General features: G+C 37.2%; 3 protein-coding genes across 3 annotated transcripts in view; 1 reads left to right on the forward strand and 2 right to left on the reverse strand.

Moving 5' to 3' along the window:
* Positions 1–12,288, reverse strand: part of thbs3b (thrombospondin 3b) — a 58,293-nt gene extending 46,005 nt beyond the window's left edge. Inside the window, exon 1 of the mRNA XM_079591460.1 lies at positions 12,175–12,288. Within this exon, the coding sequence (XP_079447586.1) occupies positions 12,175–12,255 (81 nt within the window). The 5' untranslated portion in view covers positions 12,256–12,288. The remainder of the gene's footprint in view (positions 1–12,174) is intronic.
* Positions 1,083–9,334, reverse strand: LOC306987327 (uncharacterized protein). Its single transcript, XM_079591488.1, has 8 exons — positions 9,269–9,334; positions 6,516–6,557; positions 6,378–6,426; positions 3,736–3,887; positions 2,487–3,574; positions 2,224–2,379; positions 2,034–2,126; positions 1,083–1,505 (listed from the first exon to the last, which is right to left on the reverse strand). Exons 5-8 carry the CDS (start codon positions 3,555–3,557, stop codon positions 1,209–1,211), a joined length of 1,617 nt encoding a protein of 538 aa, XP_079447614.1. The 5' UTR covers positions 3,558–3,574; positions 3,736–3,887; positions 6,378–6,426; positions 6,516–6,557; positions 9,269–9,334; the 3' UTR covers positions 1,083–1,208.
* A 2,019-nt stretch (positions 12,289–14,307) lies between the features above and the next one.
* Positions 14,308–18,485, forward strand: txnipa (thioredoxin interacting protein a). Its single transcript, XM_079591491.1, has 6 exons — positions 14,308–14,905; positions 15,539–15,614; positions 15,704–15,851; positions 16,053–16,412; positions 16,533–16,847; positions 17,143–18,485. Exons 1-6 carry the CDS (start codon positions 14,650–14,652, stop codon positions 17,188–17,190), a joined length of 1,203 nt encoding a protein of 400 aa, XP_079447617.1. The 5' UTR covers positions 14,308–14,649; the 3' UTR covers positions 17,191–18,485.
* Positions 18,486–21,058: the final 2,573 nt, after the last annotated feature.

Raw genomic sequence — 21,058 nt, forward strand, 5'->3', positions numbered from 1 at the left:
CATAAAGACAAGAGACAAATCTTTATCGAGATGTTTTTATTTAAAACTCAATATTGATTTAATGTGAAAAATATTTCATACTTTTAAAAATTATTTAACCAAACAAGCTAGTTGCGACAATGCAAGTACACATTTTAAAGAAATACTCCACCGTTTTTTCATATTAAACTGTTATTCCCTTAACTAAGACAAGTTGATACATACCTCATCATTTTTTAATATGAAAAAACAGTGGAGTATTCCTTTAAGTATTTTTTCCAGTCTGGAAATTTGCCTTTGTGGCACATGAACAGTTTCTGGAATTCCAAAGTCAAAAACTTGACTATTAAAAACAGTAAAAATAAACTTGACTCTAAAATATACTTCAGAATCATATATACGCATAATGGCTTGTCTTAAAAAGGATAAATGAAAATGTTGTCATCATTTACTCATCCTCGGGCTGTTCAGTTTCCCATATTCTTCAACATATCTTCCTTTGTGTTCAACAGAACAAAGACATTTTACAGGTTTGGAACAACCCGAGGATGAGTAAATGATGACAGAATTTTCATTTTTGGGTGAACTATCCCTAAAGACAAGAACCACTAACAAGAAATACACACAAAAAATGTGTAAGAGTGTGTGTAAAAAAATAATGTACTTTTGTGTGTGTGTGGTGTGTGCGTGCATAAGTATGTAAACGACTCAAAACAGTGGAGTATTTCTTCAAAGTATTTTTTCCAGTCTGGAAATTTGCCTTTGTGGCACATGAACAGTTTATGGAATTCCAAAGTCAAAAACTTGACTATTAAAAACAGTAAAAATAAACTTGACTCTAAAATATACTTCAGAATCATATATAAGCATAATGGCTTGTCTTAAAAAGGATAAATGAAAATGTTGTCATCATTTACTCATCCTCGGGCTGTTCAGTTTCCCATATTCTTCAACATATCTTCCTTTGTGTTCAACAGAACAAAGACATTTTACAGGTTTGGAACAACCCGAGGATGAGTAAATGATGACAGAATTTTCATTTTTGGGTGAACTATCCCTAAAGACAAGAACCACTAACAAGAAATACACACAAAAAATGTGTAAGAGTGTGTGTAAAAAAATAATGTACTTTTGTGTGTGTGTGCGTGCATAAGTATGTAAACGTCTCAATATAAAACGATGTATTCTCAAATACATTGTGTTCTCAAAAAATATTTTTTTTGCACATCTCATGCAAACAGCTTAATTTTCAGCTGCTGGATCTTTGCATTCAACCTATGTCCATCCAAGTTCATTAGGATTTTCTGGATAAACTCGAAGGTATGCTTGAGGTTGTCAGGAAAACTAAGATCAAGTGCATAAATGAGACCAAACAGCATGATGAACGCCAAGATCACACAGTCTAGGTTGCTCAAAACCTTAATGCCCTCGATCACAACTCCTATGTCATCAGTAGAATCTCCTCTTCGGATTGTGTAAATCCCCATGACTGTGTTTGGGATTTCATTTTCCGCATCCTCAGTGGCCTGGACAAAACACAAAACACTTTGGTTAAGCCCAGGTGAATTTGACTCTTTATATTTTAAAAGTAATCAGCAAATTGCATTGCTACTTTTCAGTCTGAAACTTAACATCTTCCTTAACTTCTTGGACTGTTTTATTTGGCATAAACAACATTGATAGAATATATATCAATAATACACTTTACAATAAGGTTCCATTAGATAATGCATTAACTAAAAAAATAGCAATACATTTGTTACAAGATTTATTCATATTTGTTAATGATAGTTAATCAAACTGCTCATTGTCAGTTCATATTACTAACTTATTAAAGGCATACACATGGAATGAAAAAGGGGTGAATAAATTAGTTTTCATTTTGAGTGTACTATTCACTCAAATCTACCAGGCATGTAATCAGCTAAACACACACAAAAAGACCCTCCCCCCTGCAAAATTATTATTATTAAAAATATTACTTAATTAAAATGAATAAAACAAAATCTTATTATTCCACTAATACATATTATTTTACTGTGAAATGAACTTACCACATACTCCTTGAAGAAAGTGTCTGGATCTTCAGTGAGGTAGATGGTCAGGCCTTTCAGGATACACTCTCTCCTGATGTTAATGTTGTCACACTACAGCAGGGGGAAAATAAAGACTGAAATTAGCCAAATGCAGAAAGCTGTACAATAACTAGACAAAACAGAAGACATTGCATTCATTTCTACTAACAGAGTCTGTGATCGCCAGGGCGTTTTTGATCTTTTGCCCCTTCACTCCTCCTTTGTTCTTGAAGATCTGCATCAGTTTATCTGAAAAGTGGTCCAGCTGTGATAGGAACGTTGATTGCAGGGGCTTAGTAGTGATCCGCATGAACTCTGCGTTCACCTTCAAAATGTAAAACAAAACACATTAATTTGTTTTGTTAATTCTTCGTACTACAAAAATAACCTAATAACGACTAAAATAAAACTCTACATAACATGTTTACTTACTTCACTCTGCTGAAAAAGAGCTGGCCATTGATTCTTGAACTCCTCTATCATGGGCTTTTGCTCCACAATCTGCTGACGTCTGTGGGAGAATGTTCTTTCCATTTTTCCTTTTATCATCACTTCATTGTCACGCTTTTTCACTTCCGACAGTAAAGAAATTCTCTCGTACTCCAAGCTTTCCGTAGATTCACCTTTTGGGTGCAGAGGAATGTAGTTCACCTCAGCCTTCCTTGGTTTCTTGATGTTGGCAGCAACCTTGCCTTGTCCTTTTTGTTTGTACTTTAAGGAATTTACACAGATTTCAGGATGTCCAAGCCGGCCAAGCTTTGTGCGATAATTTTGCATCTTGTACTTAAGTGACTGCTTCCATCCCCAAAATCCTGTCTTGGAACCAAGTTGCCCCAAACAAGGATGGACCCTAATTAAAGCTGCTGCTACCTCTTCACACTGATAGTCTTTAGGATATTTTGTATATTTTACCATTTCTTGGGCTAGGCCATTAAGAATGATACCTTTCAGCTTTGGGCCAGGGTTAAAGTATGTCCCATTTGCCTGAAACTCAGTATCCTTTAAGTTTAGCTCAAATTCTGCGTCGTAAGTAAACTTAGGGACCACACAAGCTTTGGGCCATGGGGACGAACCTGAGGGAGTTTCTGTAGATGAGTGAGAAGTAGATGCATACTGTATTTCATCATCACCGAATAAGACAAGTGATGAGGTCTGTGGCTCGGAGGTTTGTGGCTCTGAATAAGTGGGCGTCTCAGTAAATGAACTTACTGGGTACAATGTGATGCAGGGCTCATCGGTCCGGAGCTCCACAGGTGACAATGCAGGCAGGTATATCACCTTCAGTGTGCTTTTGTGTTCAATTTCAGAAACTGAAGTTAGATTCATATACTCTTTGAAGTCAGCATCCATGTATTGCAACCTGAAGTCCTCATTCAACTGAAAGACTGTCTTTATAAATGCATGAAGTTCTTCCACAGTATCTGGAATTCCAGACATCAGGGACAGTTTCCTGGAGTCAGTCTCATCACCAAAGATAATCCGCAGAGCAAAAGGACCCGCCATAATGGAACACCTTTAATCTAGAAGAGAGAAAAGGAGAAAAGAACAAGAAATTATCAAATTATATTTTTATTTTCATTTGAAATTAAAATATAATCTTAGATTTAGCAAGAGATAGCATAAGAACTACGGTAGACATTGGCCTCCAGACTGCAGACTAGACTAAAAGGATTATACTAACCTTTAATGATGATGAATCTTCTCAAGCTCACCATTCGTAAACCTCCAACCATGTATGCCACAAGGGGATATGGGTCTTTCAAGTCACCAAGCTCAATCAGGGCAACCTCTGTAGTGGGTAAGGCAGTCAACTCAAACCCTCTATAATGCTCCCTGTACCAAGCACATAAAGGTTTCACAAGGAAGCACAACTTCTCTTTATGAATACACAGTTTCAGGATTTCATTGAATGTAGGCAGTCCATCTACAGATCCATGTACAATAAGCATCCCCTCAGTGTAATGTATACCACTGCACGACACATTTTTTGCCATATGAACCTGAGTCACATTTGGGTATCTTTGCTTCAGTGTACACATTACCCTTTCATTAAGGACATCAACAGGCATAATTGAGACATCAGTGACATCCAAGGATGACTTCTTGAGACTCCAGGAATGTGTGTGATAGGCAAGCATGAACTGGTGTTTAATAGCAAGTGAACGAGCTATATTCTTAAAACAATTAGTATGACGAGCAACCTGCTTGAAGAAGCTATGTTTAGCCTCAAATCTCATTGTCCAAAGTTCAATTAGAGGTCCGAAGCAACGAATCATTTGCGGATAGTGCTCTAAAAAGTGATGCTTTGGTATGAGCTTGACAAGAGGAAAGAGTTCAAGATAGCGCTGTCTGTGTTCAAAAATCTTGGCTTCAAGATATGCAATGGTCTCTTCTGTGTGAACAGGGGCTACGACTAGTTCAACTATGTCTTTAAGATCTAAGATCACCTGCCATGGTGGCTCATCATCTGGCAATATTTGCCCAATAATGAAAGGAAGCAATCTTAGCAAGGTCCAATTTTCATGTGCATTACCACCTATACTGTTGTTGGATGCGAAAGAGCGTGGTATGGCATGTGGGCGATTCGTTTTGTCTCCCCATTTGTATGGAAATGTCTGTATCAATGTATTGAGAATTTCAAGAGTAAAGTACTTTTTGGAGATCAACAAACTAATACAACGTGCCAGTTCAACTGGAACAACACCCTCAAAGAGATCATGTACAATATCTGGAGGATAGCCAGTGGTGACGTGAAAATGTGAAAGGTGCTCAGTTAAAACACATTGTCTTTTGACACCACAGCAGAAACTTTCATTCTCCTTTGCTGTCTGTACATGAGCATCATGAATGTCTCTGGTTCTAAGTTGGAAAGCCCCTGACCCGACATCCTTAGTTTGAAATTCTGACTTTTGTCCAGTGCAAAATCTACATATTGAACCTCCAGAAAAACTCTCAAGAAATCCACCAATAGAGTGGGCTCCAAGGTTGTCCGCTATTACACACTGGACAGTTCCTTTAACCAACTGACCAAGCTGAGAAATGAAAACACCATGCTGTTCTAATACTTGTAGGTCTTGCAAAAGAGGCTCCAACACTTTTCCATAGCCATAAGTCTTGACATCATCAGATTTGCAAAGAACAGCAAGATAGATTGAGGATAGAGTTGAATGGTAACCTGGTGGCAAATTACCCAAGACCCAATACACACCACAGAGTTTGTGCTTTTTCCGAGATGTCCCAAGTGGGTTACATAACTCGAAATCGTCAACATAAAGATTAATGGCTATTCTCAAATCTTCTCCAGAAAGGAACAGATTTTGCTTCCAGTACTCACCATCTCTTATGGTTTTGTAATACTGGAGACCAGTCAATTGATGGTCTTCAGTTCTCTGAATGTCAAGATGATCAAGGACACCTTTTTGACTGAGCAGATTTTGCAAAGACTTTAAAATAGGAATATATTGAAACGTCCTGCTCTTCTGTAATTCTAGAATGTACTCAACCGGCTCTAAAACACCAAAATGAGATGTGTAGTACTGTTTACGTTTATATGCAGTAGCAAGAGGGCCCTCCTTAGAAATAGCTCTGCCCAGTGGATTAGATGTGCATATAACAGTGGAAAGCTCATCAACTACAGATTCCTCAACATGAATATTGTGATTTTGGAATAGATCAGACACAACTGCTTTTGTGACGGGTATAGATGCTGTACTTAATATATAGTGAAGTTCAGAAAGGACCTCATCAACAGCTGACTTTGGAACGTGAACAATATTTTCCAACTTCAATAAAATGCAAGCAACCTTTTCTTCAATAGACTTTGGCAGGTCTACTCCTACAGTATCATCACCACTTAGAGTTTCAAATTCATAATCTGTATCCACAGACTCTGCTAGCCTATCTACAGAATTGTCTGACTGATGCAACTGACCACTTGAACTGACGACAATGGGTTTGAAGTCTATTAATGAATGTGGAGTGTGTTTCCGATATCGGTGGGTGTTAAATGTGCTGTAAATATTACTTTCAAATGCACATCCTACAAACATACACTGAACCGTTTCATTATGCCTGAGATGTCCATTTATGTGTTGAAAATAATCTCTTTCTGTTGCTAGCTCCTTGCATGAGCACACATGACACTGGAATGTTGTTAATTCTTCTGGCTTTGGAGTTTCCTGTTTAGCATGTGTTTTGTACGTGTGATTAAGAAGCTTACTCCAGGTACTAAACGTGCATGGGCAATCTGTGTATGGACATGGATAGTGAAAACTGCCCCTAAAACACACATGAGTCTGCCTAAAATGCTGCAGCAACAAATACCTGCTAGCTAGTTTTGAAGGACATTCTTTGCACTGCCACATTCACAAACCTAAAAAGAATAAAAAAAAAAAAAAGCATTATTAGATACCATATTTAACAAATGACACAAGTAAATCAGAATATTTGAATATGACTTACTATAACTAGGAGGTTGCTGTTCACCTGGTCATGTTCATCAAACTGTGAAAGAGAAGATGTTGTTTAGGAGTGGGAACCAGTACTCATATGAAAATATGCTTTTTGTTTACTTGGTTCTATTTTACCCAAGTCGTTCACTTAAATTATTTTTAAATCAATTTAATTACTTGAGAGAATTGGAAAGTGTCATATTAAAGGGTTAGTTCACCCAAAAATGAAAATTCAGTCAGTAATTACTTTAGTAAGTAAAAGTCTTTCGTTCGTCTTCGGATCACAAATTAAGATATTTTTGATGAAATCTGAAGGCTGTCTCACTCCTCCATAGGCTTTCAGAGGGACCCAAACTCGCCGGCCCAGAATAGTTATTAAAACATCGTTACAATAGTCCAAGTGACTACAGTGGCTCTGCATTAAGTTTATCATGGACTTTATTCCACTATTCATTTCCTTCTCTCTGGGCCTCGAGTTAGATCACGTAGTGTTTAAGCGCAGCGCGTCTGTGTTGCACGTCACCACATAGACTCACTATTGGCCGACGCTGGTCATGTGTGTGATGCGTGGTGACGCGCAACACAGATGCGCTACGCTAAAACACTACGTGAACTAGCCTAACTCGAGGCCCAGAAAGAAGGAAATTAATAGTGGAATAAAGTCGTTATTTTTGTTGTTTTTCCGCACATAAAGTATTGTCTTCGCATGATAAAACTTAATGCAGAGCTATTGTAACGATGTTTTAATATCTATTCTGGGCCGGCGAGTTTGGGTCCTTCTGAAAGCCTATGGAGGAGTGAGACTGCCTTCAGATTTCATCAAAAATATCTTAATTTGTGATCCGAAGATGAACGAAAGACTTACATGGTTGGAACAACATGAGGGTGAGTAATTACTGACTGAATTTTCATTTTTGGGTGAACTAACCCTTTAATATGACACTTTCCAATTCTCTCAAGTAATTAAATTGATTTAAAAATAATTTAAAATGTTTACTTGGTAAATGGACTAAAGTTACAGCTTACGCACTCCTAAATATTTTTGCGTTGCACCATTAAAATTAGTTTAAAAACATAACTCTACGTTCCAACTAAATATTTACACCTATCAGGAGTAACGGTTGGACTAAAATAGCAGGCAGACTGAACTGCATCAATAAGCTCTTCTTTTACCTGACAGACTTAAATTATTTAGCCATATGATAATGCTGACATTTAAACTGCCTTACATTTTAAAAGAGAGAACATTATGTGAATAGATTGCTTTGTTAGCGGCTCATCAACACGCACCCGTCCAACAGAGCGCCACTGTGTACATCTGTCCCATCGGTCTGTGTTGTGTGTCACATAAAATCATTGTTATCAATGTTATTTCTTATGTTTTTTTTTTTTATCATTACTTATTTATCCTTATTAATTCGTTTCAAATACAGTTTCTGAATGTTAGTTACATAAAAACACTTATGCTATTCATGATTAAGTGTCATAATGGAAATGTATTTTTACCTTTAGTTAAGTGAGGCAAAATAAGTTAAATAAGTTAAAATGAAGGATAAACTGAAATTCACAGCATTTAAACAACTTTACAACGAATTTAGAGTGATTCAAATTTATTTTAAACACTGTTCCTGGAGATTATAATTTATAACCACAACATTTATCTGTGCACTGCACATTTTATGTGTGTGTGTGTGTGTGTATATATATATAGGCCTATATATATATTTTTTTTTATGAGAAAGGAATGAGAACATAGAGCTATAATTTCAACAAACGTGCGTATATGTTTACTGCAAAAACAGACGACTATCGTCCATTCTGTCGCATTTTTCAGGTGTTCTGATGACCCTGTCTGTTACTTTGAGCTCAGCTGCGATGCGAACGTGTTCCCTCTGTCCCACGCAAATGCAGTATATATGCATGCTATAAATAAGTAGTTCACATGATAAAAAAATAATCTTAATATTGAGATATACGTTACCTCTAGTAAAAACGGGTGCGCGAGTGCGCGCACGTGAGCAGAGCCAGTCATAGAGGCGGTAGTCATGGCGACGGAGAGTGACAGTCGCGCAAGCCAATCACTTGTTTCGTCCCGGTAGGAATTAATGAGCCGTGTTTTTTGAAGATTAAATACACTATAGTCACTCAATTTTTATACTCTCTTTTTCAAAGTACTTACATTTGAATTATGTATTGGTATATAAAGACAGTTTAAGCCAATTTTTTTAAAAAAGTTCTTTAGACAATTCTTACCTACCCAACTAACGTACACGTTATATCTCAATATTAAGATTATTTTGCTACAGCGCTTAATGTCAGGTGATTGTAAAACACGGAACACCTCACTTCATGATTTCATGGTGAAATGTCTTATTTTTCATGTTAAGCAGGTACATTTTGGTCAAGACCAATGCACTGTGGCCAATTCAGCGTGAGTGACGCAGCAAAAATAGGCTCGTCGCCGAAACGATCGAAAGCCGCCAATTAATTTTATGACGGGTAAGTTAACGTTATATCAATCCAACTAGCAAGCCAATTAGCAAAGAACCAATTTGGACCGTTACAGTCAAATTCTGAATCGTTACACTGGTAACTTATACAACACATAATTTGCACGTTGCGTGGGCGATCGGAGGGACACAGAACAAATCACCTCGCATAATTTCATGTAGCATATTTCACTCAAAATTGTGATCTACACATTCTCTTACAGTGAGTGAGGTAAATTCTTTACTACAAAAACTCAAACAAACTAATACTTACCAATAACGAATACGACGTAGCAGTCCTTGAGGCGGCAGACGACAAAATGGCAGCCACACACTGAGCATGTTCTTCTCTGGTGGGTCTCAGCTTAACTTTGCGCGCGCTCCGAATCCGAAGCCAAATTAATTTGAGTTAATCAAATTAAAATAAATCTCATAGATGACACTATTTATACATTTTACGTTAGACTTATTAAGTATACATACGTATTATTCCTAATTAGAAATATTTAAATAAAGTGAACACAATTTAAATGTGTCATATCTAAGAAGGGCTTGAATCATTTTTTTGAGTGTAGAAACCATAAAACCACCCGTTCTCCATGAGAATGTTTAGGCTAGACAAAAGAGGAAAGTCGTCACCATTGCAAAAACCTCTGCTGCCTATATCATTTCTACCATAGAGCAAAACAATTGTTTCATGTTTTTCAGAAACTATGACTAATGATGAAGACCTAAAAAACATAAGACGCTTTTCACACTTAAAATAGTATCCCTTCTAAACCCCAGGTAACCGGAATCCTGGGTTATCTTCCTTCATGTTTCACATTGCTCACTGTACATTCCTAAACCCTGGGTTAACATTCTTTTGCGGTGTCAGTGTCACTGATCGGACAAACGCTGTATGTGATACGAAAATGTTTACAAAAAGGCTCTACCATTGCATATCCTCATATTATATAGGCTACTGCTGTGCAGATTGATCAAGTTTATCCTGAATGGACTTTTCAGACTATAAGGGTAAAGGCTCGTTCACACCAAGAAAGACAACTATAACGATAACTATTTGTGTGTACAACACACAATACTGTTCTGTTTATTCTAATAAATTATTCTTTATTCTGCCGCTTTAAATGAGCAATACAGCTCTTTAAAGAATGATTGATTCCGACAGGATGTCATCATCAGCAAGAAAAAAATATTCTAAAAGTGATTCCAACAATATAATATCTCTGTGCTGTATCGTAATAGTTGTGGTATGGACTTTTATATTAATTTATATTTAGAATGATTTTTAGAACTAGCCTATTTTATGGTTGTGCACACACTGGAAAGACACATTTATATGCAAAACTTAAAAAAAGTGAATTTTGCATCCATGACCCCTTTAAGAATGAAACACTGTATCCTACAAGTTTGGCACCACAGCAATGGATGGTTAACACCGCAAAATCAGTGCTAACAGTGTGCCCTTTTATTAACAATCCTTTACATTCACTTAACCGTTCCCTTTTTAGTCATTACTTTATTTTCTATTGATTATGGCATTGGCAACAGTTACTTATTAAATAATAATCAAATGAGGGACAAGAGCAGACAGTCAAATATCCAGGCTTATGTTGTAGTTGTGCTTCCTTTTGCCATTTAAAGAGCTGATTCAGTTGCTTTGATGATCGCAATCTCCACAACCTCATCACTCAAAACGTTCGGGCTCCGTTACATAATTACCGGTATATATTTATATTAGGGCTGTAACGATTAATCGCGATTAATCAAAATCCAAAATAAAAGTTTGTGTTTACATAATAAATGTGTGTGTATTGTGTATAATTATTTTGTATATATAAATACACACACATGCATGTATATATTTAATAAAAATGTGTTATTTATATATAAAATAGTTCTATTTATATATATTATAAATCATATAAAAATATATATGCAGTATATAAATGCAAATATTTCTCAAATATATACATGCATGTGTGTGTATTTATATATACAAAATAATTATACACACACACATATATTATGTAAACAAACTTTTATTTTGGATTTCGATTAATCGCGATTAATCGTTACAGCCCTAATTTATATACATAAATATTCCCTAGTTACATAAAAGCAATCAATAGTGAAACACTCAAGTTACACTGTCAAAAAGAAACTCAGACTGAATAAATAGCTGGATCACTGCATGTCCATTCATGTAGAAAAGTTGTCCTTGTCCTGAAGGTTTTGTTTTTGTTTTTTGTCATTGTCGAGACACATGAGAACCTCTCGGGTACACTGTTTGTTTTTGCATTTGGGGAGTTTGGATATCTACACTAAGGGACCCTTCGCTTCCTAGCATACACAAACTGTTGGCTGTTTAGACAGCTGTGGCGGACAGGCAGATAATCCTGTCTTTCTCTACTGTCATCCACAATGAGTAGTATACACAAACAAAGACAAGTGATAAAAGACACACATGGCCACTGTACACTATTATTGATGTCTTCTTTCTTTCTTGTAAAACAATGGAAGTTTTAAAGTAGATGTAAAACTCTACTTTAAGTGAGGGGTGTAACTTTAGAGGAAAATAAATCTCATTAAATGATGCTTAAAGGGATAGTTGAAAATTCTGTAATTTACTCATCCTCGAGTTGTTGTAAACGTATATGAATTTCTGCTGAACACAAAAGAAGGTATTTTGAAGAATATGGGTAACCAAACAGTATGGGGAAAATCTATGGAAGTCAATGGGGCCCAACAACTGTTTGGTTTGACAACATTCTTCAAAATACCTTCTTTAGTGTTCAGCAGAAGAAAGAAATTCAGGTTTAGAGGAAACAGGTTTAGAACTTGAGGGTGAGAAAATTATGACAGAATTTTTCATTTATGGGTGAACTATACCTTTAAATTACTGTAGGCTAATTGACGTACCCCATCCACTGAACCAAAAGGACGACCGCTCAGTATATTATCAGAAATACAACGGTTTGACATATGACAGTTTGAAGTTTGAACCCATAACGTTAGACATGTGTGCGATTTTGGCACCATCAATAACGCGTGCTTGAAGTCACCTCCCATCTTTCCTGACAACCGACACACAAATGCAACACATTTACGGCAAATAACGCAAAGCATAAAACAGAAACTAATGTGATAATCAACCAACCGATGTGTTTTTCTTACCAGCACCGTTAAACAGTCGATATCTACTGAAGGTAATCCATAGTCGCCTTTCCAACAGAACAACTCCAAGGGAGCAGCCATATTTGAGTGACTTTTCACCTGGAAGTACTGCGGTCTATGGTTACTACTGGCAACTGTCAGTTGTGTGGTTCTGTTTTTTCTTTCCAGTCTATTGTGGTTCTATTAAAATTATGAATTTTGTATGATGTCTTTTCAACCACTTATTAAAGGAATAAACGTTAAAAAAAACACTTCTTGCTTATACTATAAAATGGCAAAGTGACACTAATATTCAATAGACTGTAGCTACATGTGGCAGTTATACCTCAACCTTTTAAAGATATAATTATTTTCCTCCAATTGTTGAAATAATAAACATTTCAAAAAGATTAATTAAAAAGATTGACATTACTAACATGTTGTAATGTAAAATGTAATTTAGTAGATTTTTATCACACCACATTATAGAGCATCAAATATTTGTATTAGCCTATTTATAGTTTACTGAATTTGAAAGCACATAGCTGGCTCATTAATATGCCCTGAAACAATGGATACGTTTTTTTTTAGTAGGCCTATACATTTTTTAAATGGAATTTGTGGTGTATTTGACACAATAGGCTACAGAAAGATTATCATTGGAGTATATATACAACATTAAACATGACTGTTGTTAATGTTTTCGAAAAGAAGTTTCTTTTGCTCATCAAGCCTGCTTTTATTTGATAAAAAAAATCAGGGGCGGGGGGGGGGGGGCTGTAATATTGTAAAATATTATTACAATTAAATATAATGGTTTTCTATTTTAATATAGGCTACTTTATAATTTATTTCTGTGATGCAAATCGGAATTTTCAGCAGTGTCACATGATCCTTCAGAAATTATTCTAATATGCTGAAAAACATTAAAAATAGTAATGTTTCTATAAACGGGGATGAAGAGCAGAGGGAGCCAATGTTTCATTCAACTTAAAAATCTCTTGATCTCGTGTTCCAGTACGAGTCGTTGTGGTTCTCTGTGGCAGCAGCGGATCACCATGCCCAACAAACATCACATTTACCTTTTTAATGGTCTCTTGGGTCAAAACCTGGTCAAAACTAAGAGAGAGGATAGAATGTGATTACATGTGCTTCACAGTTTATTTTGCAAGTTACACATCAAATCCATATTCTGGAGAAGAAAAAAATCTGTATTTATCTGAAAAATAAATAAATAAAGATTTGCTACTCAAAGTTTAGAAAAACATTCCAATCTTGTAGTATATTTCTTTGAACACTAGATGGAGTCAGAGCAATGCCTACATGTGTTTAGAGGTCAAGGCTCCAGGAGCTGTATGCATTTGCCTTTTGTGATCCAAAGATAACACATGGCACGTTTTTACAATTATTTTTTTTTACAAAAATTCAACAACAAAAAAACTCTGTTAAAAAAACAAAAGTTGTTCTTACATTCACAAGAGTGTGTTAGTCCCCTCTGTGATGCCACGTGTCATATCATATACAGTAGGTAGCTACATATCAAAGCCCTGCAGAATCTCTCTCCCAAGGCAAAGGTAGGGGTGCAACTTCGTCTAGGACCTATGCTATGACAAACATGTTGATAAGTGTAAAAGTGCATTCAATTGTTCACACAGAACATAAATCATACAAATCTGTGCTGATTTCGTAACCACACACATATTCAGCCCTAATTTTGTAAACATAGTCAAGTCAAGTGCCTCTTAGTCATTTAACTTAGGATGTTAACCTAGTTTGTACCAGCATAGGCATCAGTTTTCTTCAACACACCCAATTTATTTTTATTTATTTTTCAAGGGAAATACGAATTTTTCTCTCCTCTCTGTGTCCTGGTACTCATCATCAACAACCAAACGTTGCACGTAGCTCACATTTAAGGTTTCGGTTGAATTTCTCATTGGTTCTCCAAATTGTTGGGCATGCCCTTGCAACATCCCGCTGCTTTGTTCAGAAACGTCTCGTCATCATCATCAGGTTCACTCCTCCTCAGTGCCTCCTCCCTTCCCGCAGCTGCTGTGCACTCGCTCGGCGCTCTCAGCCACGAGGTGTCCACGCGCCGCTTCTGGGCGCTGATTGGCCAGTGACGACATAAACACCGAATTTCGACCAATGGGAGCGCTGTGCATGCGCTGAGCCATGCAGTGCATTCCACTTCCACATGAACAGCTGAAGTGGTAAACAAGCCTAGTGAGTCACTGGCTGAAGTGTCTGAGTATAAAACCCTAGCCTAGCCCAGCGTGCATAAAGCTTCTATACTAACCATGCGAGCCAGCAGTGTGAATTGTGAATTTGCATAAAGCACTAATTTGCTGCAATTCATTCCCTACCAAACCTTAATTCGTTTGGACTGAACACTGGATGCACTTTTGAAGGACTACTATATATCTGGCTGATTTACCAACATTTAGTTGCTTAGAGACGCGTATCTTCCTTCTTCTTTTTAGCTTGTAAATCACTATGGTGGCGATGACAAAAAGAGTCAAGGCCTTTGAGGTCGTTTTCAACGATCCATCCAAGACATTTTACTGCAGTGGAGATAAAGTGGCTGGGAAGATCTTGGTGGAGGTTTCGGAGGTGACCAAGGTGATGGCCATGAGGGTCGTGGGAGTTGGATGCGCTAAAGTGGAGTACGCGAAAGGCAAACAGAGATGTCGTGAAGAAATTGACTATCTGAAGTATGAAGAGGTTGTCCACTTGGATGACCATCCCACAGGTGATTTAAAACGGTTTATCTTGCTTTTAATGTTGACTTTGCTCTGGTAGATGCATTTGCTGGGATGATACTGATGTTGGAATGTGGCAGTTCATTGTGAAATACTGGATATCCAAAAAGGAGTCGTAAACACTCTTCTCTTCAACCACTATGTACTAACATTTAAGTGATTGCACTTTATTTTACATTACGTAGCCTACACTTACACTTTCCTAAGAAACTACTGGTTAATATAAAGTAACATGGGTTCTAGTACCTAGAATTACCCAGTTATTGCAATTACTATGGTATGTAAAATAAAGTGCTACCGTTTAAGTGAAACATTTGATACAATGTACTTATTGTGTACAAACATATTTAATATTGTACTAATATTCTATAATTACACTTTTGACCCTTAACCCACCCTTAAACCTAACTATACCACAACCACAATGTGTTAGCCATATGAAAGTGGTCCTAAATGTCATGTCAGATGCAAAACATTTAAACAATAGCACCTAACTGAAAGCAAAGTAAGATTCATAGTGAGGGGATTCCTTTGCTAAAGTTTTAAGTGGGTTTGTTTTGTCTTATTTGTTGAAGATCTTTTGAACTGTCCAAAACTAATATGCTTATCTTTGCTTCTCACAGACACAGATGGTTCAGTTGTTCTCCGTCCTGGCAACAAATATGAATACTCATTTGGCTTTGAGCTTCCCCAACAAGGGTAAGCATTCTAATTGACAAACTCTAGGCATTCATTTCCGTTTTGTCACATGTGCCTGTAAATTAATACAACTGTAATTTCCCCAACAGGCAACTGGTGTCTTCCTACAAGGGCAAGTTTGGGTTTGTTCAATACTTTGTGAAGGCTCTGATGGAAAGACCCTCTCAGCCCGCCCTGGAGTGTAAGAAACACTTTGAAGTTGAAGAGCCCTTGGATGTCAACACTCCAGACTTGCTGGTGAGTTCCTCATATTAATATCTTGTATTAGACTGATATCAAAACACTTTTGGTTGGGCTTATCCAAATTCTAGAGGCTGCTGTTCTATTCACTTCCAATTGTCCATTTAGGAAAACATCCTTTATGAATTTAATAATTAGCCGTGTCCTCATGAAGCTGGCGTGCAAGCTAATCATATCTGTTTTTCCATCAATCGGCAGTCCCCTACTGGAGGCATGAAGGAGAAGAAGGTCACCTGCATGTTCATCCCTGATGGCCAGGTTTCTCTGAACGCCAAGATTGACAGGCGTGGCTTCTGCGAGGGCGAAGAGATCTGCATTGATGCCAAATTTGAGAACACCTGCTCTCGCATCGTGGTACCAAAAGCGGCGATCATCGCCAAGCACACCTACCAGGCCAATAGCCGCACCAAAGTCTTCAGGCAAAAACTCTCCTCAGTGCGTGGCAACCATATCATATCTGGCATGTGCGACGCCTGGCAGGGGAAGAGCATTCGTGTGCCTAAGATCAAGCCCTCCATCTTAGGCTGCAATATCATTAGAGTGGAATATGCGCTCATGGTGAGTTTATTTATTTATTTATTTTTTTGTATATTGCAGTTACTGTAGTTGTATGATGTTGTGTTTTTCATCTACAAAGTAGGCACTTATTAAGAGTTCTTTGTTCTTCTTTATCTACAGATTTATATGCACATCCCTGGCAGTGATAAGTTGATTCTGGAGTTGCCTCTGGTCATTGGGACCGTTCCCTACAATGGCTTTGGTAGCCGCACCAACAGTATGAGCAGCCAGGATGGTTCCATCAGCACAGCGTCGGCGAGTTGGGTGTCCCTGCGAATGCCGTCGTCCGCCCCACCAAGCTACTGTGACATTACACGCGACTGCAGCCTAGATCAACCTCTCACACCTCTATTAGATGACTATGATGGAGGAGACAGTCCCATCTTCATGAATGCACCCCAATTCCAGTTCCCCATACTCCCCACTTATTCTGAGGTGAGTGCAAAGTATATTCGCCTAAGGTGCGGTCACATTTACCTTTGCTTGACCTAATTTCAATAAGAATTTGCACGTTTGGGAGTGTCACATGAGGGCGGAAAAGCCCTCCATGCAGATTTTGCTCATGGTCAAGTTGGTCACGTGGCATCGTGGTGCTGACCTGACCAACCATCAAAATTTTATCAAAATAGCATTAATGTGTTTGCACCTTTAGTGTATACAATATAAATACCAGTCGCTATTGAATATCAATATAAAAACTGATCAATTTTTTTGTTTTTCTGTCGTTTAGGTGGACGAGGAATTCAACGGAAACGCCCGCATGCTTCCTGTCTGCTGAACCAACCCAGCAGCTCTAGAACTGAACTGATGCCCATCATAAAAGGGTTTTTTTTCCCACTCTAAGCACTCCGGGCTTTCACCATGCGGATCAGAGGTGGTTTGAGAAGTGTCGTATGGATGTATGAAAGTGAAGATGGAGCGGAGGATTTTGGGACCCGAGTGGCCCCTCTGCAGGATGAGCTAGTCGAAGTTCAGAGGAAAAAGGAGTGAAGTCCAAGCTCACTTGTGCCTGCATTGCTGACAGCCATCTTATATAATGCATCACTCAAGTTAAACATGTTTCTGTCATACTTTTGATGCTGTTTCAGGGTCTGAAAGAGAGCTGTTTGGCGATTCATATTTTATTATGTTTGAGCTGCTCTTTCTTGATACGAGATTACTGCTGAGGTGCAAACTGATTGTGCCGCATTATAGCCATTTAAGCACACATAGACTTTCCCCATTGGTGTTCATGTACTTTCCAATAGTCCCCAACATATCATTCAATAGCATTCAGCTTATTTTCATTACCATTCCATTACAACCCAATGGTTTTGTTTTGTTTTTTTGTGGGGATGAAATATTTCATTTCTAGAAATGCATTTTTTTTTTTTTTTTTTTTTGTTAATGTTGGTTGTAAGGTTAAGTCAATGTGCTAGGCAGATATATATTATTCTAAATTACTGAAATGTAAAGAAGAAATGTAGTATATCGCTATTTTCATCAAGGGAAAAATCATGCAGTGTCAGTCTATAATGAACCAGTGTTTTGTTTTTCATTTGAATGCACTTTTTATGGATGCAAGTTGCTGTATAACTACTCGCAGGGAGATTTAAAAATAATGTTTTTCGTGTTGTTTTTCTCTTGTCTTCCAAATTTGTTCGCTGAGGGATCAGGCATTGCATGCTCAATTCAAGACTGTACTGTAATGCGTTCAAAACCTTGTCCTAAGAAAGGGCTTCACTGATGTTGCCTCTTCCACTGTGGACTTGAACATTAGGCCAAAAAAGAACTCAATACTTCAAGTGCCAAAATTAGGGTCTGTATGGACTTCGAGCCCTGACCGTGTTCAAATGCGAGATCAGAACCTGCACTGTGTGTAGACATATCCTGAAGACATTTTGATCAACACTTTCTCCTGTGGATATCTTCCTTAACTTCTCGTGTGTGTGTCTGTGTGTTGTTTTGTTTTTGAGTGTAAGATGACTGTTACTGTTATTATAAATCGTGTAAAGTATCCTTTTTGTATGTAAATTAAAGTGTTTTTTTGTATGAGCACTCATTTTCAATAAAAGTTTTAAGATGTTATAATAATTTCTGCATTCTAAGTATTCATAAATTAAAACCACAAACAGGCTGTTAGTGTTTTCTTAGGAAAGCATCGCTATTGGGATTATAAAGTATTAAAGTTTATAACTTTGTCCAGTTTGTGCTATGGACATTAATCACACCTCAAATAGTGTGACTTATTGAGTGGAAGTTTTATTTTCTAAACAATCAGATTTGTGATTTCCACCTAGCTCATCAAGCGAGCAAAACAATCCCATATATTTGCGTTGAAGGTCTATCTAGAGACCCGTATGTCAGAACATGTTGGTGAGCTCTTGACTTAGGCCAGTAATTGACCATTCAAATTTCTATTTGGCATTAGCATTGTGGTGGAGCTTTATCACAAACAATTTATGACATAATTTTTTATTGATATAGACTGTCAGATTGAGAAGATAGCAACACATTACAAAAACCCTTAAACGCTCTCTTTCTCCAATCAAAAACAATTCTGCTGATAGAAAATCCATCATTCCGATGTCACAGGTCATTGTTTATTTTCAGTGGTTGGCTAAAGAGAAGATTTAAAGGCATAGTTCACCCAAAAATTAAAAAACACTGTCATTGTTTACTCACTCTCAAATTGTTCCAAACCTGTATAAATGTCTTTATTCTGCTGTGCACAAAAAGGAAGATCATTATAACCAAGCAGATCTCAGGCCCCATTAACTACCATTGTTTTCCTTCTATGGTAGTTAATGGGGCCCGAGATCTGTTTGGTTACCAACATTCTTCCAAATATCTTCCTTTACGTTCAGCAGAACAAAGAAATGTATACAGGTTTGGAACAATTTGAGGGTGCGTAAATGGTGACAGAATCTTCTTTTTTTTGGGTGAACTATCCCTTTAAATGTAAAAAAAACAGGAGACCAAAAATGAATTTTGAATCAATGCAAGGTAAACAGACATGGATGTTCATATTTGTTCAAGGCAAACACCAGGATCTGATCGATGACAGAAAATAAGGCTTATTCAATAAAACCAGGGATGTTGCTATAGGGATTCCAGGACCCTGGTATTGGTAAAACACATCCAAATTTACCCATAATGTCGTTGTTTTATTTGTGATTATTGATTTGTATGTACTTTACATTCTCTTGCGAGAAAAATGCCAACACTGCTGGTCAGAATTTTTATTTTATTTTTTTATTTTTTTTATCACATGCACAATTTTTATCACATGAATCATATTCAGCCTTCATACCTTGTTTTTCTTTGCTTAAGCAGTTTTTCTTACAGTCTTGTAGACTTGGAGAGGGGTCAAGTCATTTACGTCATTTTTGTGCTGCTCTCTTTCTTGTGCGCATGAAGCATTTGTTGAGACGTGCCCTGCTGCGGCAGGGCAATAAGCGATAAGCGCAAAACTGTTTATCTTGTGCAAAACACTTGTTGAATGAGCCCCGCTCTGTCCTTCTTGCTCCTTCTGTTCATCTACCTCAGGAAAACCCTGTCACATTTAATGCACTTGCCCAATCTGCAATCCCTCTCCCAACATGGCTGCTTTACGTAATACCAATGTTAAATCTAAATCTTCCTCTCTTATATCTGTATGAAATATGTGGTTCCCAACAGATTAATTCAGCCCATATTACACATACGCTGTTTTGACAGACGAAATCTCTTTTGTCTAGACATGGTTTAACTGACAAATCCAGTGTTTCTTGTATTTTGGGCATACTCTAGAATGCAAACAACGGTGTGTGTGTGTGTGTTTGGTGTTTGTGTGTGTGTGTGTGTGTCTGTGTGTGTGTGTCAGTGTGTGTGTTTTTTCCCCCAGATTGTGTAACTGACATATATATGTGCTAGGTTATTTCAGAGATGTTTATTTGTTCTTTTCTAAATTGCTTAACATATTGTTGTACGTTGCAGATGCAGTACACAGCCTCATCAAGGACAAGTGGATGTACCAAGTGTTTGAGATTTTGACTTTGAAGTCCACAGATTTCACAGAATTTAGTATTATTTTTAGGAGCTGATGCTGTTGATGGACCCCATTGACTTCATAGTATGGGAAAAAATACTGTGGAAGTCACTGGGGGCCATTAACTGTTTGGTTACTGACATTTTTCAAAATATCTTCTTTTGTGTTCAGCAGAAGAAAGAAATTCGTACAGGTTTAGAACAACTTGAGGGTGAGTAAATTATGACTTTTAATTTTTTTTGGGTGAACTATCCCTTTAAGTGCACTTAAAGAGAGTACACTTTCATGACTATGTTTCTTAACACACTTAAGTACACAAAAAAAATGTTCTTAAAAAAGCACTCTAAAGTTCAGTTGATTTCATTTAATATAAATGTCAACTATAATACATTTTAATTTTTAATTTAAATGAACATGCATCAAGGATCTGAAAACATTACATTCAGTTCACACTCAAGCGTATTATTTTAAAGTATATTATTTATTTGTAAAGGTAAGGTGGTAGTTTTTTTCACAAGGGTATATGGGACTGTGATCTTGCTATGTAAGACCAGTGAGGTCAGATGTGCGTAAACACATGGGGAGGTATAGGTGTCATTGATCATTGCCCATGCATAATGACCAGGTGATGACCAGA

The sequence above is a fragment of the Phoxinus phoxinus genome (genome assembly GCF_949152265.1).
Source record: "Phoxinus phoxinus genome assembly, chromosome: 19".
Lineage (NCBI taxonomy): Eukaryota > Metazoa > Chordata > Actinopteri > Cypriniformes > Leuciscidae > Phoxinus > Phoxinus phoxinus.

Bases quoted from the DNA above. Each gene is read 5' to 3' on its own strand.
- LOC306987327 (XM_079591488.1), bottom strand. From the start codon at position 3,557: ATGGCGGGTCCTTTTGCTCTGCGGATTATCTTTGGTGATGAGACTGAC. The intron at 2,380-2,486 runs GTAAGTAAACAT...TACATTTTGAAG, and splicing joins CTCTTTTTCAGCAGAGTGAA to GTGAACGCAGAGTTCATGCG. The intron at 2,127-2,223 runs GTTAGTAGAAAT...CCCCTGCTGTAG, and splicing joins CCCTGGCGATCACAGACTCT to TGTGACAACATTAACATCAG.
- txnipa (XM_079591491.1), top strand. From the start codon at position 14,650: ATGGTGGCGATGACAAAAAGAGTCAAGGCCTTTGAGGTCGTTTTCAAC. The intron at 14,906-15,538 runs GTGATTTAAAAC...TGCTTCTCACAG, and splicing joins CTTGGATGACCATCCCACAG to ACACAGATGGTTCAGTTGTT. The intron at 15,852-16,052 runs GTGAGTTCCTCA...ATCAATCGGCAG, and splicing joins TCAACACTCCAGACTTGCTG to TCCCCTACTGGAGGCATGAA.